Here is a 13,982-nt window from a genome sequence, read left to right on the forward strand (position 1 = left end):
ATTGTAAGGTGGATAGAAAGCTGGCTAGATCGTCAGGCTCAAAGGGTAGTGATCAATGGCTCAGTGTCTAGTTGGCAGCTGGTATCAAGCGGAGTGCCCCAGAGGTCGGTCCTGGGGCTGGTTTTGTTCAACATCTTCATTAATGATCTGGATGATGGGATGGATTTCACCCTCAGCAAGTTCGTGGATGACACTAAGCTGTGGGGAGAGGTAGATATTCTGGAGGGTAGGGATAGGGTCCAGAGTGACCTAGACAAATTGGAGGATTGTGCCAAAAGAAATCTGATGAGGTTCAACAAGGACAAGTGCAGAGTCCTATACTTAGGAAGGGAGAATCCCATGCACTGCTACAGGCTGGGGACCAACTGGCTAAGCGGCAGTTCTGCAGAAAAGGACCTGGGGATTATAGTGGACAAGAAGCTAGATATGAGTCAACAGTGTGCACTTCTTGCCAAGAAGGCTAACGGCATAACGGGAATTATTATTCCCCTCTATTTGGCACTGGTGAGGCCATATCTGGAGTATTGCATCCAGTTTTGGGCTCCCCACTACAGAAAGGATGTGGACAAATTGGAGAGAGTCCAGTGGAGGGCAATGAAAATTATTAGGGGGCTGGGGCACATGACTTATGAGGAGAGGCTGAGGGAACTGGGCTTATTTAGTCTGCAGAGGAGAAGTGTGAGAGGGGATTTGATAGCAGTCTTCAACTACCTGAAGGGGGGTTCCAAAGAGGACGCAGCTCAGCTGTTCTGTGGTGGCAGATGACAGAACAAGGAGTAATGGTCTTAAGTTGCAGTGGGGGAGGTCTAGGTTGGATATTAGGAACCACTATTTCACTAGGAGGGTGGTGAAGCACTGGAATGGGTTCCCTAGGAAGGTGGTGGAATCTCCATCCTTAGGGGTTTTTAAGACCCAGCTTGACAAAGCCCTGGCTGGGATGATTCAGTTGGGGTTGGTCCCACTTTGAGCAGGGGGTTGGACTAGATGACCTCCTGAGGTCTCTTCCAACCCTAATCTTCTATGATTCTATGATCTTCCAGTACCAAAAGAAAGGGGAAGGGTCAATGGGAAGCCAGGACCCTGAGACTGACAGTCCCCAGGGGCAATGGGGAGAGATCAATGCTCTAGGTCAGCCTGATTGACAGGGTGGGCAGGCTAATGAGGCAGTCAGGAGAGGCCGTCCTCTGTATGAACTGGAATTGCCTGGAACAGAGCGGGGCTGAGCTAAGGAGAGAGTAGCAGCCTGAGCTGAGCTGGAGAAGCAGAGCTGCACCGGCCAGGGCCAGAGGAGCAGCCCAGGGAGCTGAGCTGGAGACAGAGTAGAGCTGGGGCTGGAGCAGTCTGGAACCGGGTGCAGTGAGCAGCTGGGGAGAGCAAACGGGGGGACCCTGGGCAGTGTGCCCAGTGCAGGGAGACTCCCCTAGCCAAAGGGCCTTGCAGGCCAGACTGGGGGTGGGGGGAGTCGTAACCCCAACGGGGGGGGGGCATGCTGGGAAGAAGGTCCTGCCACCTAGAACCTGAAGGCATGTGGCCACCGCCAGAGTCAGTGACCAACCTGCAGCATCCCTGCAGTGCAACCAGGGCCTGGGCAGGAGGCCTGGGACATGTGAGGGACAGACTGTGAACTTCTCTTACATTCCAGAGATGTCTGGTTGTGATGGCCCTGTGTAGGGTTGCCAACCCTCCCGGCTTCACCAGGAGTCTCCTGGAATCAGGCCCTATCTCCTACTGAAGCCAAACTGGGAGATTTTACAAAAAGAAAAGGAGGACTTGTGGCACCTTAGAGACTAACAAATTTATTTGAGCATAAGCTTTCATAAGCTACAGCTCACTTCATTGGATGCATTCAGTGGAAAATACAGACTAACACGACTGCTACTCTGAAACCTGGGAGATTTTAGGGGCTAAAAGTCCGGCGGCACAGTGGGGCTAAGGCAGGCTCCCTGCCTGCCCTGGCCCTGCACCACTCCTGAAAGCAGCTGGCACGTCCCTGTGGCCCCTCATCAAACTTATTGTTTTTACATAATCTCATGATTTTAAAGCCAATCTCATGATTTTGGTGAGCCTGGCTCATGATTTTGAACATTTGGGGTTGACAATACTTTGAAAATGACTTTAAAGTGTCAGTTTCACTCCTGTTTAAAGTGAATTTCTAGTGTATTATTTGTATTGGGCAGCACCCCTAGAGCCCCAGGCAGGTGCAATCTAAACTCACGGGGCCTTGCCCTACTAGGGTGTTTCCAAAAGTTAAATGATCTATTCCAAGCTTTGTGAACTGCAAAAAAGTGATAGAAAGTCTTCTAGATTTTTCTATAATTATTTCAACTATTGTATTCAAGAGGTAGTAACAAAGTAAGAATATACATTACAATTTTAAACCTAACCAGTGACCCTTAAGTAACTTGACACAAGCTGTCAGACCATGTTCGTATTAGAACTGAGTGGGTCTAATATTTATTTTTCTTTCCTTATATAGGAATTAGATACAATGCTCCTGTCAGCTTATTTCTGTCATTATCTGAAAAAACTACTGGAGTTTTCAGGTGCCTACATAGCCCCTGGAATCACGGTTAAAGTTGCCCCTCTCCTCCAAATCTGAAATGGTGCCTCTCCGGCTGCACTGAAATAACATGTAGAACAAGCCAAGCTGGGGTGGGCTTCCACTCCAGGAGCAGGCTCTGCACACACAGCTCCACCGAGCTCACTCTGACCATCCCCACTAACTGCAAATCCCTGCAACCAGCATCAGGCACAGCTTCATCCCTCACTCCTTGCTGAAGCACCAAGGCTCCCAGCTGCAGCTGCACTTCCTGATCCCGCCGCCCCATGTGTGGCATGACAGCATCGGTTCTGCTGACTCTGCCCAAGCAGCATCGTGTGCCAATCCTTTATGAGCAGAGCGGGCGTGGCCCAGGAACATCCTGATGACTCAGAAATCGTTATCTGTGATCACCTGACATGCCTCCCATCTGCCACAGGCACCGCAGGTCATGGCTGCAATACAGGCATAGCTTCTATGCAGTTTGCGCCATGCTGGAGTCCCCCAGCCATGCCCAGGCTCCAGATCCTTGTGGGAACATATGGTGGGGCGGACTACTGAGGGGAACTCAGGCTCTCTCCATCCCCCATGGGGAGGCCATCTTCACACTTGTGACCTTCTCCCACAGCCATAGGCTCAGACTCCAACTCAGAAAAAAAAAAAGGGGGAGTGCTAGGCACCCCCCAGCCACAGCTGTTTGGCAGGACCACCCATCAGCGGTTCGGTGAGAGGCACTCGTGGAAGGGCGGAGAGCAGCAATCAGCGGGCAGGCGGCCTCGGGGGAAGGAGCAGAACAGGTATGGGAAGAGGTGGTGCGAGGGCAGGGCCTTACGGGAGGAGGCGGAGTGGGGATAGGGCTTCAGGGCAGAGTGGGGGTGGAGCCCCCACTGGGAAAAATAAAAGTCAGTGCCTGTGCCCACAGCGGCTCTCCCCTGCCAGAGCTGTCACAGAATATCCGGGTTGGAAGGGACCTCAGGAGGTCATCTAGTCCAACCCCCTGGTCAAAGCAGGACCGATCCCCAATTTTTGCCCCAGATCCCTAAATGGCCCCCATCAGGAATTGAAGTCACAACACTGGGTTTAGCAGGCCAATGCTCAAACCACTGAGCTATCCCTCTTCCCTGTCCAGGCCTGCAGGGGCAGTAAACTGTGCCCTGGAAAGGGTGAAGTGACCTACTCCTGCCCCAGAGCAGAGCAGGTGACAATACATCTCGTTTGGGCCGGAACAGTCCCTTTTTTAGGCCCCGTCACGGCCGTCCCAACTTTTTTGACAAAATGGGACATTTGTCCCATTTGTTCTTGCCACCTGATCATCCCTAGTGGGACGTGGAGGAACATACTGGGGCGAGGAGGGGGAGCACGCTGGAGGCTAGGGGGAGTGGCTTGGGTTGGCCAGCCCACCCCGTGTACAGAGGGGGGCCTCAGACAGCCCTTCGCATAGGCAGGCAGCAGGCCGGGGCGGACGACTCGGACTGGCCCTACACGTGGGTGGGCAGCAGGGAGGCTCGGACCACCGGTCCCATGAGGCCGGCCTCACGCCCACCAGGGGGGAGGGAGGCCTCGGGCCAGCCCAGAATTGTCCCATTTTCCCTTTGGGAAAATATGGTCACCCTAAGCAAATGGGAGCTGGGAGCGCTTGGAACTGTGCTGGACCTACACAGGGCTGAGCTGTGGGGCACAGTCTAGCCCCAAGGGGGAGCAGTTATTCACACCATGAGACCCGGCGAAGAAGGCAGTGCTCATCCATGTGCACAGGGAGCTCACAATACAGCCCCAAGTATTTTTGGTTTCAGGTTCACTTCAAGAACTCCTCTGAACCCGGCTCAGAGGCGAGGCCATTGTGTAGCTCCTCAGGGGCCCTGGTGCACTCATTCACCTATGTCTCCAGTCTCTAATGCAGAGGCCCCCAAACTATGAGCACCACCCAACTCCGCCCTGCCCCCAGCTGCGGCTCCCAGCCCCATGCCTGACCCCGTTCCCAGCCTCGGCACGATTCAGGCCCCCACCACAGCCCGGCTGTGACTCTGCTCTTGACCCCAGCCTTGGCCCCTGGACATGACTCCAGACCTAGACCCAGACCCATCCCCAGCTGTGGCCCCAGCCTAGGCCCCCTTATCCCATCCTGTCCATGCCTCCCCTCCCCCAGAGCCACAGCCCCGTTCCTGGTCCTGGCTGCAGGGGGCCGCAGACGGGGGGGAAGGGGAGGCACGACCCTAAAAAGTTTGGGGACCACTGCACTAGCTTATCCCTGCTGAACATCAGTGTGTCCTGTAAAAATACCACCTTTCATCTACCGCCAGCTGGGGCCAACGTGCACTGAGTAAACCAGGGCCTGAAGCAGAGCTGAAGGGACCTGTCAGACCTGTTTTCTATGTGTTGTATTAGACAAGACTGGAGTGAGCTTCTAACATTAACCCAGAGAGCACAAGAGGGATCCCCAGCCCAGGATGGGGGTCTCACATTGGCTATTCACTGGCATCCTTATTAACTCCTTGGTGCTCATCCACCTGGTCTCTCGTGCTAATGACAGAGGCAATTCCGGCAGCACAGGCACTGGGCCTGTGGGCAGGCACTGGGCTAGGCAGAATCTGGAGCTCCCTTCAAAATTGTATTGAAAGTTCAAACTTCACTTAGAAACATCATTTAGGGCAGTGATTCTCAACCTATTTACCACTGTGGGCTGCATATGTGGCCCACAATGTGTTATGTGGGCCGCATCCAGTACTATCTCTATGGATCTGAGAATGTCACATGGGCCGCAGCTCTGTGCTGATTGGGCCGCAAGCAGCCTGTGGGCTGCAGGTTGAGAATCACTGATTTAGAAGAAGGAGAAAACAGCTTCATGGCCCTTTCCCATCTCCAGTGTCGGCGATGAACTCCAGGGTGGGTGAGCAGCTCCTGGCCCATCTAGTCCTTTGACAGAACAGTGCTGGAGAGGCTAAAAGGCCCCGTCCCCTATCTGGTCCCCTTTCACCCATGGCCACTCGAACACATCCCCCCCAGTTCCATTGTCAGAGGGAAGCATTGTTCTGATCTTCTCCAGACCCTGCCTCCATGGAGAGCAACACACACCAACCCTCATTCCACCTGTTAGACCCGGGCTCTTCAACCCCGGGGTGGAGACCTGAAATTGGGTCACCAGAATGTTTCAAGGGGTGGCATGACAGCTCCGGTGGCTCCTGTCCCATGGGGCTGGCTGGGCTCGCCTCCCTGCTCCAGACACTGCAACCTCCAGGGTCCCAGCACCACTCAGGTTTGGCCCAGCTGTCATAATGACGGAAGTCTGGGTAGGCCAAATGTGAGTGAGTGGCACTGCAACCCCATGAGCCAGGTCACAAATCCACTCACACACATTGGGTCCAGTCAGGGGGATGGGGCCAAAGCCGAGCGGTGTTCCAGCCCCGGAGATTGCAATGCCTGGAGCTGAGAGCCAAGCCCAGCCCCACAGCACAGGAGCTGCAGGAGCTGCCACTGTGGGATGAGTGCCAGGCAGGACCCAACCCCCCAGGGGGGACAGGATCTCACTGAAACCATCCCAGGGCCTCCACCCACAGACTATTTACTGGGTCGCAACAGATCATCAACACTGACAAATGGGTCCTGACCCCAGAAGGTTAAGAACCATTGTGTTAGACTGTCATGGGGGTGCCTAAAGGACAGGGGAGAGGGAGAGACAGAGAGAGTAAGCAGCAGACAGATGGGGGAGGTGGGTTACAGGACCCTCCAATTAATGATGTCAAGAGGCAAGTATAATTACCCAAAGAACCTTTCCTTTCTTCTTGTCCTCCCCCGCCTGACCCATGCCTGGGGTCCACAAATGCTGCGTCAATGAATGCAGCAAAAACTGAGCCCACCGCTCCAGTGAGCCATGGGGAATCCTCAAATAGGAGCCAAATGGCCCTTGCTGTTTCTGCTCAGTGGGGGAGGAGGAGAGGGTTCATGGAGAGTGAAAAACTGAGATTTTAAAAAAATGTTTTACAAGGTCTGGGGGACCCTAACTCGACCCCTCACTTCCCCTCCCACCTGGCCTGAGCAAGGCACTTGGGAAGAGGGCCCCAAACACCCCCATGCTCAGCAGCTCCCCAAACCCTCCAGCTCTCCCAAGCCTCTGAGTCGCCCTCTGGGTACCAAGATTGTCACTCCCTGTACAAACATTCCTGAGCTCGTGACTGGTTTATGGAGCAGGAAACGCACCTGTAATTAATTATGAAGCAAATGTTTACAAATAAGAGGCAGGCTTGCAGCGGGGCAGGAGTTACCCCCTGGGGCAGCTGGAGGGATAAGGAGCAGCAGCTAAGCTCCTGGGGTCAACTCTCCACAAACACAGAACAATGCCCTGCCTTGTGCTAGTGCTGTTCATTAGAAGGCCACTAGTGCTTCAGAAATAGCCCCTCCTGTGAGGCTGGAAAGCATTATCCTCATGTTAGAGATGGGGAAACCAAGGCACAGAGAGTACAAGTGTCTTCCCCAATGACACATAGCCATGGAACCCAGGAGTCCTGGCTGCCAGTCCCTGATCGAATCGCTCCCTCCTTTCCAAACCAGCTGAAACCATTTTAAAGAGAAGAGCAACTAACACACTTTCCAGCATGGGTTTTCACATAACTCAGCACTGCACTAAAACCAGAGAAACTTTTCAAGATTCACAAATGTGTTCACCACACCAGTGCCTGGCAGCCACCTGGAATCCAGTGAGGAACAAGGAAAGGAAGTGGGCACTTTAATTCACAGAAGACCCAGGATTTTCTCATTATTCAACCAGCTCTAGAACTGTCCCCCATTCACTCTAGTGACATTCCCAGTGAGTGGTTTCCCTGGACGCCCAAAGGGACCTTTGTATCCAAAGCAGGTTTGTGCCACTCTCCTTTTGCTGCCATAGCACTTCCCAAACACCCCTACTCAGTGCCTGGGTGCTCCAATGCCACCCGCCCAGCTGGCTCTCCCCACCACTGCCCTTCCAGCCCCACCACTGCCCGCCCGCCCAGCTGCCCAGCCCAGCCACTGCCCGCCCAGCCCAGCCACCGCCCGCCCAACTGGCCTGCCCCGCCACTGCCTGCCTTGCCCCAGCTTTCTCTGCAAGGACTCCTGCTCTGCTCACCTCACTCCCTCCCTGACTTGCTGAGCATCCCCACCTGGCCCCTGCCCAATTTGTCCCAGCATTTCAGCTGCTGTCTCCAGGCAGCTTCCTAAGGAGTCACCCTTTTCCATCTTCCTGCTGCCTGGCTGCAAGGGCCTCAAGATCCTGTCTGTCTCCAGAAATCCGGCAGCTCTGGGCACCTGGCCAGGCCCTGGGACCGCGGCTCTGCTCTCGCGCTGGCCTTTGTTTGGGATCCCAGGGACAATAACAAAGCTATTTCAGTCCTTAAGGTTCTTGTGAAGGCCCTCGCCCTTCCGCAGCCTCAAACAGGATGGCAAGAAATCAGCGTAAGGCCCACCCATGCGGGGTGCCTTCCTCTGCAGCCCTGGGCCATGGAACCCTCCCCAGAACCTTCAACCAGGGCTCCGCGCCCCTCCTGGAGCTGTATACGATCCCAGAGTTCAGGGATTCCAGGTCTTGGCAAAATACATGTGGGGGCAAGGGGAATCTCAGACCCCCAGAGCCTGACAGGATTCTCTGAAATGACTTCCCCTCCCCACCCCCCACAATGACAGGCACAGAAAAGCACATAGGTTGATGTTCAACTGCAAACGCTCAAAGCTGAAAAGCTGGCTGAGAGAGAGGGTAAGATTGTGGTGTTTACCCAGAGCCACAAGGGCAGCTCCAAAGGGATGGGTCTCCCAGAGCAACAGAGAACACAGGGGAAGCTGCTGCTCCCATGCCAGGCCCAGCCAGCTCCTTAGGCAGCATTGCTGCCTTCTCCCCCTGTCACCTCCACATTTGCAGGAACACAGGACGGGGTCATCAAATCCAGTCCCCTACTATCACAGGCAACCCCTCCATATCAGCCCCTTCATAAACTTATAAAGCACCATCTTCTCCCCTCCTTTTGCCATTCTCCTCCCACCTAGGCATTTTCAGGGGCGGATGGCGAATGATTTTAAGAACATAAAAACGGCCATACTGAGTCAGACCCATGGTCCATCTAGCCCAGTATCGTGTGTTCCCACAGTGGCCAGTGCCAGATGCTTCAGAAGGAATGAACAAACAGGGCAATTATCAAGGAATCAATCCCCTGTCGTCCACTCCCAGTTTCTAGCAGTCAAAGATTTAGGGGCACCCAGAGCATGGGGTTGTGTCCCTGACTATCTGGGCTAATAGCCATTGATGGACCTGTCCCCCATGAACTTCTCTCACTCTTTTTTAAACCCACTTATACTTCCTTCACAACCTCCCTTGGCAACGAGTTCCCCAGGTTGAGTGTGTGTTGTGCAAAGAAGGACTTCCTATTGTTTGTTTTAAACCTGTTGCCTATTAATTTCATTGGGTGACCCCTAGTTCTCATGTTATGTGAAGGGATAAATAACACTTCCTTATTGACTTTCTCCACACCCATCATTATCTCATAGACCTCTCGCATATCCCCCCTTAGTCGTCTCTTTTCCAAAGTGAACAGTCCCAGTCTTTTTATGGTCTCTTTAGATGGACGCTGTTCCATACCCCAATCATATTTGTTGTGCTTCTCTGTACCTTTTCCATGTTAATATACCGTTTTTGAGATGGGATGACCAGAACTACACACAGTATTCAAGGTGTGGGCATACCATGAATTTATACAGAGGCAATATGATATTTTCTGTCTTATTATCTATCCCTTTCCTAATGGTTCCTAACATTGTTAGCATTTTTGACTGCCACTGCACATTGAGCAGATGTTTTCAGAGAACTATCCACAATGACTCAACGATCTCTTTCTTGAGTGTTAACAGCTAATTTAGACCCATCATTTTGTATGTATTTTCTAAAAGACCTGGGGGGTAGGGGGAAGGAAACAAGAAACAAAAATATTTTAAATGACTTTTTTTAAAATCACAAAAATGGACAATTTTCCACAAAAAAGAATATTTGAAAAAAAATAGCCATTTTTTTTAATGAAAAACTTGTTTGAAAAATGTCACCAGCTCTTACTTAGACGCCACAGGGGGAGGAAACTGAAGCAAAGAAATTCAGACATGGATACACTTGAGAGATGGGCCAGTTAACAGAGCATGTGTTCTGAGCATCCCTGATATCTACAGCCTTCCAGGCCACCATGAATCTGTGCTCAGGATAGCACCTGATAGCCCTGGCTGACTCAGTGTTCAAGCTGTGGGATCCAGTTCTCATGTACACCAGGAATGCCACCTGCACAGGGGTTCTCCCTGCCAGAGTACAGCCCTGGTCCCAGCCGCTGGCATGGAAGGACCAGCCAGGAGTGAGGAGGGTGGGGAAGGGGTGAACTGCACTATGGCTATTCTCTGCTTCCCAGGGCACAAAGAGGATAATAAGAGGCACAGCATAAATTAGAGCAGTTTTAAAATTAAGGTTTCAGAGTAACAGCCGTGTTAGTCTGTATTTGCAAAAAGAAAAGGAGTACTTGTGGCACCTTAGAGACTAACCAATTTATTTGAGCATGAGCTTTCGTGAGCTACAGCTCACTTCATCGGATGCATACCGTGGAAACTGCAGCAGACTTTATATACACACACAGAGAATATGAAACAATACCTCCTCCCACCCCACTGTCCTGCTGGTAATAGCTTATCTAAAGTGATCATCAGGTTGGGCCATTTCCAGCACAAATCCAGGTTCTCTCACCCTCCACCCCCCCCACACAAATTCACTCTCCTGCTGGTGATAGCCCATCCAAAGTGACAACTCTTTACACAATGTGCATGATAATAAAGTTGGGCCATTTCCTGCACAAATCCAGGTTCTCTCAGGGGGTGAGAGAACCTGGATTTGTGCAGGAAATGGCCCAACTTGATTATCATGCACATTGTGTAAAGAGTTGTCACTTTGGATGGGCTATCACCAGCAGGAGAGTGAATTTGTGTGGGGGGGTGGAGGGTGAGAGAACCTGGATTTGTGCTGGAAATGGCCCAACCTGATGATCACTTTAGAGAAGCTATTACCAGCAGGACAGTGGGGTGGGAGGAGGTATTGTTTCATATTCTCTGTGTGTGTATATAAAGTCTGCTGCAGTTTCCACGGTATGCATCCGATGAAGTGAGCTGTAGCTCACGAAAGCTCATGCTCAAATAAATTGGTTAGTCTCTAAGGTGCCACAAGTACTCCTTTTCTTTTTAAAATTAAGCGTGAAGAAGCAGAAACTCAAGGGAAATCCTACCCATGAAACGTCTTGTGTGGCAAAGACAGTGTGGGTTATTTGCTGGTGCCGAGATTGGTGTAGAGGTGTTTCCTGTTCACATGCTCTAAGATATGGTCAAGTAGATTGCTTAAACATTCACTACAGCCGCTGTGCACTGAAGCACAATAGGACAGGTCTGATTTCATGCCTCAGTGAGAGCTGAACCTGGAGAACAAGCTGGGGCAATCGCCTGGGAAATGCTTTCACTAACAGCTAAGGCCATGTCTGCCGAGGTGTCCCTTGCCCTGCCCCAAATCACCCAACATGAAAGAAGCACCAGGGAGTGAGTACCATGCCGCTCTCCCAGCCCAGCGCAGGGCCTAGGCCATTTGGAGACTCGCACATGGAGATCAGACTGTCTTTGGAAATGTCAGTGCAGTTCTGTGCTGAAAGGGACACCTTAGGACTCCTTGCTTAGGTGTACAAGGGGAGGCTGTTTTCTCTGACTGCTGACCCTGCAGCCCCCCATCCTGGGACCAGAAAGTCACGCCAGGGATCTTCCCTTGGTTGTGCCGTCACCAGGAATTAAGGTTCCGCAGGCCAAGTTTTGCCCTCAGAGACCCCCATTCATCCCCCCCACCCCTATACTGCTGGCTTGGCACATCACAGACCTGGTAATGGTGCTGGACAGACTCCTCCACCCCCACCCCTCCTCCTCCCCTGGAGTCAGGGCTCTGCAGGGCTTCCAGGAATAGCAAGCACAAGAGTCCCCCTGAATCTGACAAACACGAGGAACAGCTTGGGCGGGAACACTCTGCTGAGAAGGGGCTGTTAAAATGGGAAAGCATTGAACCTGGCTGAGGGATCCCATGCATGGTTGGCCTTTCATACATGAACATCACTCTGCAGGCTCCCTCCCTGAGGTTTTATTCCCTTTGCTCCCAGCACACGTTGCCTCTTGATTGCTTCCCATCAGCCTCGTGCCACCCCCAGCCCACGCTCTCTGCCCTCAGGCACCAGTCCTGAGACCCCCAACACACTATGAAGGATGCAGCAGAAGTGCAGTGGAAACTGCCACAAATTACTGTTGACTCCAGATTTGAAGGCTCCTCTGTTCACTAAGTTTGCTGGGTCTCAACTGGGTTCCTAGTTGGGTGTCACTAACAACAACTGTCTCAGCAGAGGGGCCAAGCCCTGACTGGGCCATGGAGACTAACTCCCTTCTCCCCTCTGGATTGGGGCCAGTTCCCCATTGCCTGGCCCTGGTGCAGTCAGGTGCAGCCATGCAAAGCGAGTGCCATGTGGATGTAAAATACCACCAAATTAGAATGTGCGCTGACAGTATAAATGGCTCCCCAAACTGCAGGAAAACATAGAATCACACCCCAGGGAAGGATTCATGCATGGAGACAGTCTACCCAACTGCAGCCCTTGTGTCTGTTCTGGAGAGGAGTGGGGGAAGGATTGGTGCAGAGGTGGCATTCCTGCACCTTTCCCATTTAACTCTACCCCATTACCTGCTGGACTGAATTAGGCTAGACTCGGAATCCTAGGGGAATATTACAGTCAAACACGTTTCAGAGAATCCTGGCTGCTTAAATCCCAGAAACCACAATTGTCCATAGAATCCTTGGAAACTGCGTTCCACTGTCTGGCACCAAACACTTGCCAATGTCCAGGTCAATTTGCTCTGCTAGTCAGTTACCGAGTGAGTTATTGCTACACAATTGGCTCAAGGGATGAAACAAAGCCTTGCTCCAACCTGACTAACCTTCATTACTCCGTGCCAGCTTCCTGCACCCAGAGCCTGTCACAAGAAACCATCCCCTCCCCGCCCTTCCCCACTAGCAGAGCCCTGCTAGCACCTTGGCACTGACACCTGCAGCTCTCACAAACACCAGGCAAGGCAACGCGAAGCAGCTTCAGTAGTTACCCATCGGATGCCCTGTATCCTGGGCAGGCTGCCCGCCTCACCCTCCAGCTGGATCTGGTAGCTGTAGCTCCGGAACAAGTGCATCTTCTTCAGGAGCAGGTAGAGCAGATGCCCTTCAGCAGCGGGGTCTCCAAGCACACCTGGAGGCGTTGGCAGGTCCTCGAGGAGAGGTCCGACATGCCATCTGCCCTGCCTGTCCCAGGCCACCTGTGTGCAGAGAGAAACCCTTGGAGTTCAACCAGGGCAGGCTCTGGCCAACTCCCCAGGCTTTCCGCTTTCTCCGCCCTCCACCACCCCAGCATGAATCGCAGCCAGCAGCGAACTCGCTCCGTATCCCGTCCCCTCTCGGTGCCTCACCCACCTGCATGGCCCGCGGCTGAGCCTGGCATAGGGCCCGGCTCCGGCAGGTGTCCCGCCGGCTGCCCCAGCCAGTAGGGGGGTGCCAGGAACAGCTGGACTGGCGCGCAGAGAACCCCACCACTCCCGCCTTTTGGGTCGGGGTGCTTAGGACCCCAGGGATGCCCTGGGCAAAGCCATGGCTCTCGGGCACCAGTGGGGGCCGGGATCCTGCTCCCTGAGCCCTGTCTCAGGCTGGAGACACGCTCCGTTCCGGGCTGCTGCGCCTCCCCTCTGCGGAGAACTGAGAGCGAGCGCAGCAGACGCTCCAGCGCTTGGCACAGGACCCGAAACTCCTCAGCTGAAAAAGCCTCCAGCCCGGCCTGCGAGCGCCACGCCCCCGGGGCGGTCCGCACCCAGCCCGTGGAAACCCTCCCTGCGCAGCGCGCCGAGGGACCGGGCGCTGGGGGCAGGCTGAGCGGGCCGGGGGAGGGGACTTCGGCCATGGCCCCATCTACGGGCCGGGGATTCCCTTTCCCCACCAGGGCTCGGGAGTGGGTGGGGCTGCCCCCAGCTCGCCCAGTGGGACGGGGAGGACGCCGCGCCCCTCTGCGAGCGGCTGGGGCCCAGAGCAGAAGCCAACGAGCTCCCTGCTCCGGGCTCCAGGGGTGGGAGCCTCGCTCTAAAGTTTGTGCAGGTGAAATTCCGGCCCAAACTTAAAAGCAGCTGGAGCTGCACGTGCCCTGCAGGATACAAAATGACCCCAGAGCTAGTGACCAGAGCCACTCCCATTGTTCCCTCTACATTTTTTTGACCAGGAAAATTTTTAAAAAGCCCTTTCAGCCAAAGTGAACCTTCATCCGGGTCACAATGTTCCTGTGTTTTGGTGAATCAACAAAAACCTGAAATGTATAAAAACACTTTTCAAAACCCAGAAACTTTGTTT

The 13,982-nt window shown here is 53.4% G+C and overlaps 1 protein-coding gene across 4 annotated transcripts in view; it reads right to left on the reverse strand.

The window, feature by feature from the left end:
* Positions 1–13,372, reverse strand: part of RAPGEF3 (Rap guanine nucleotide exchange factor 3) — a 98,114-nt gene extending 84,742 nt beyond the window's left edge. For all 4 annotated transcript variants that reach the window (XM_073318543.2, XM_073318542.2, XM_073318541.2 and 1 more), the window contains exons 1-2: positions 13,062–13,372; positions 12,701–12,907 (exon numbers count right to left, since the gene is read on the reverse strand). In XM_073318543.2, coding sequence (XP_073174644.2) covers positions 12,701–12,907; positions 13,062–13,067 — 213 coding nt within the window. In that variant the 5' untranslated portion in view covers positions 13,068–13,372. The remainder of the gene's footprint in view (positions 1–12,700; positions 12,908–13,061) is intronic.
* Between the last annotated feature and the right edge of the window lie 610 nt (positions 13,373–13,982).

The sequence above is a fragment of the Lepidochelys kempii genome, chromosome 20 (genome assembly GCF_965140285.1).
Source record: "Lepidochelys kempii isolate rLepKem1 chromosome 20, rLepKem1.hap1, whole genome shotgun sequence".
Classification (NCBI taxonomy): Eukaryota; Metazoa; Chordata; order Testudines; family Cheloniidae; genus Lepidochelys; species Lepidochelys kempii.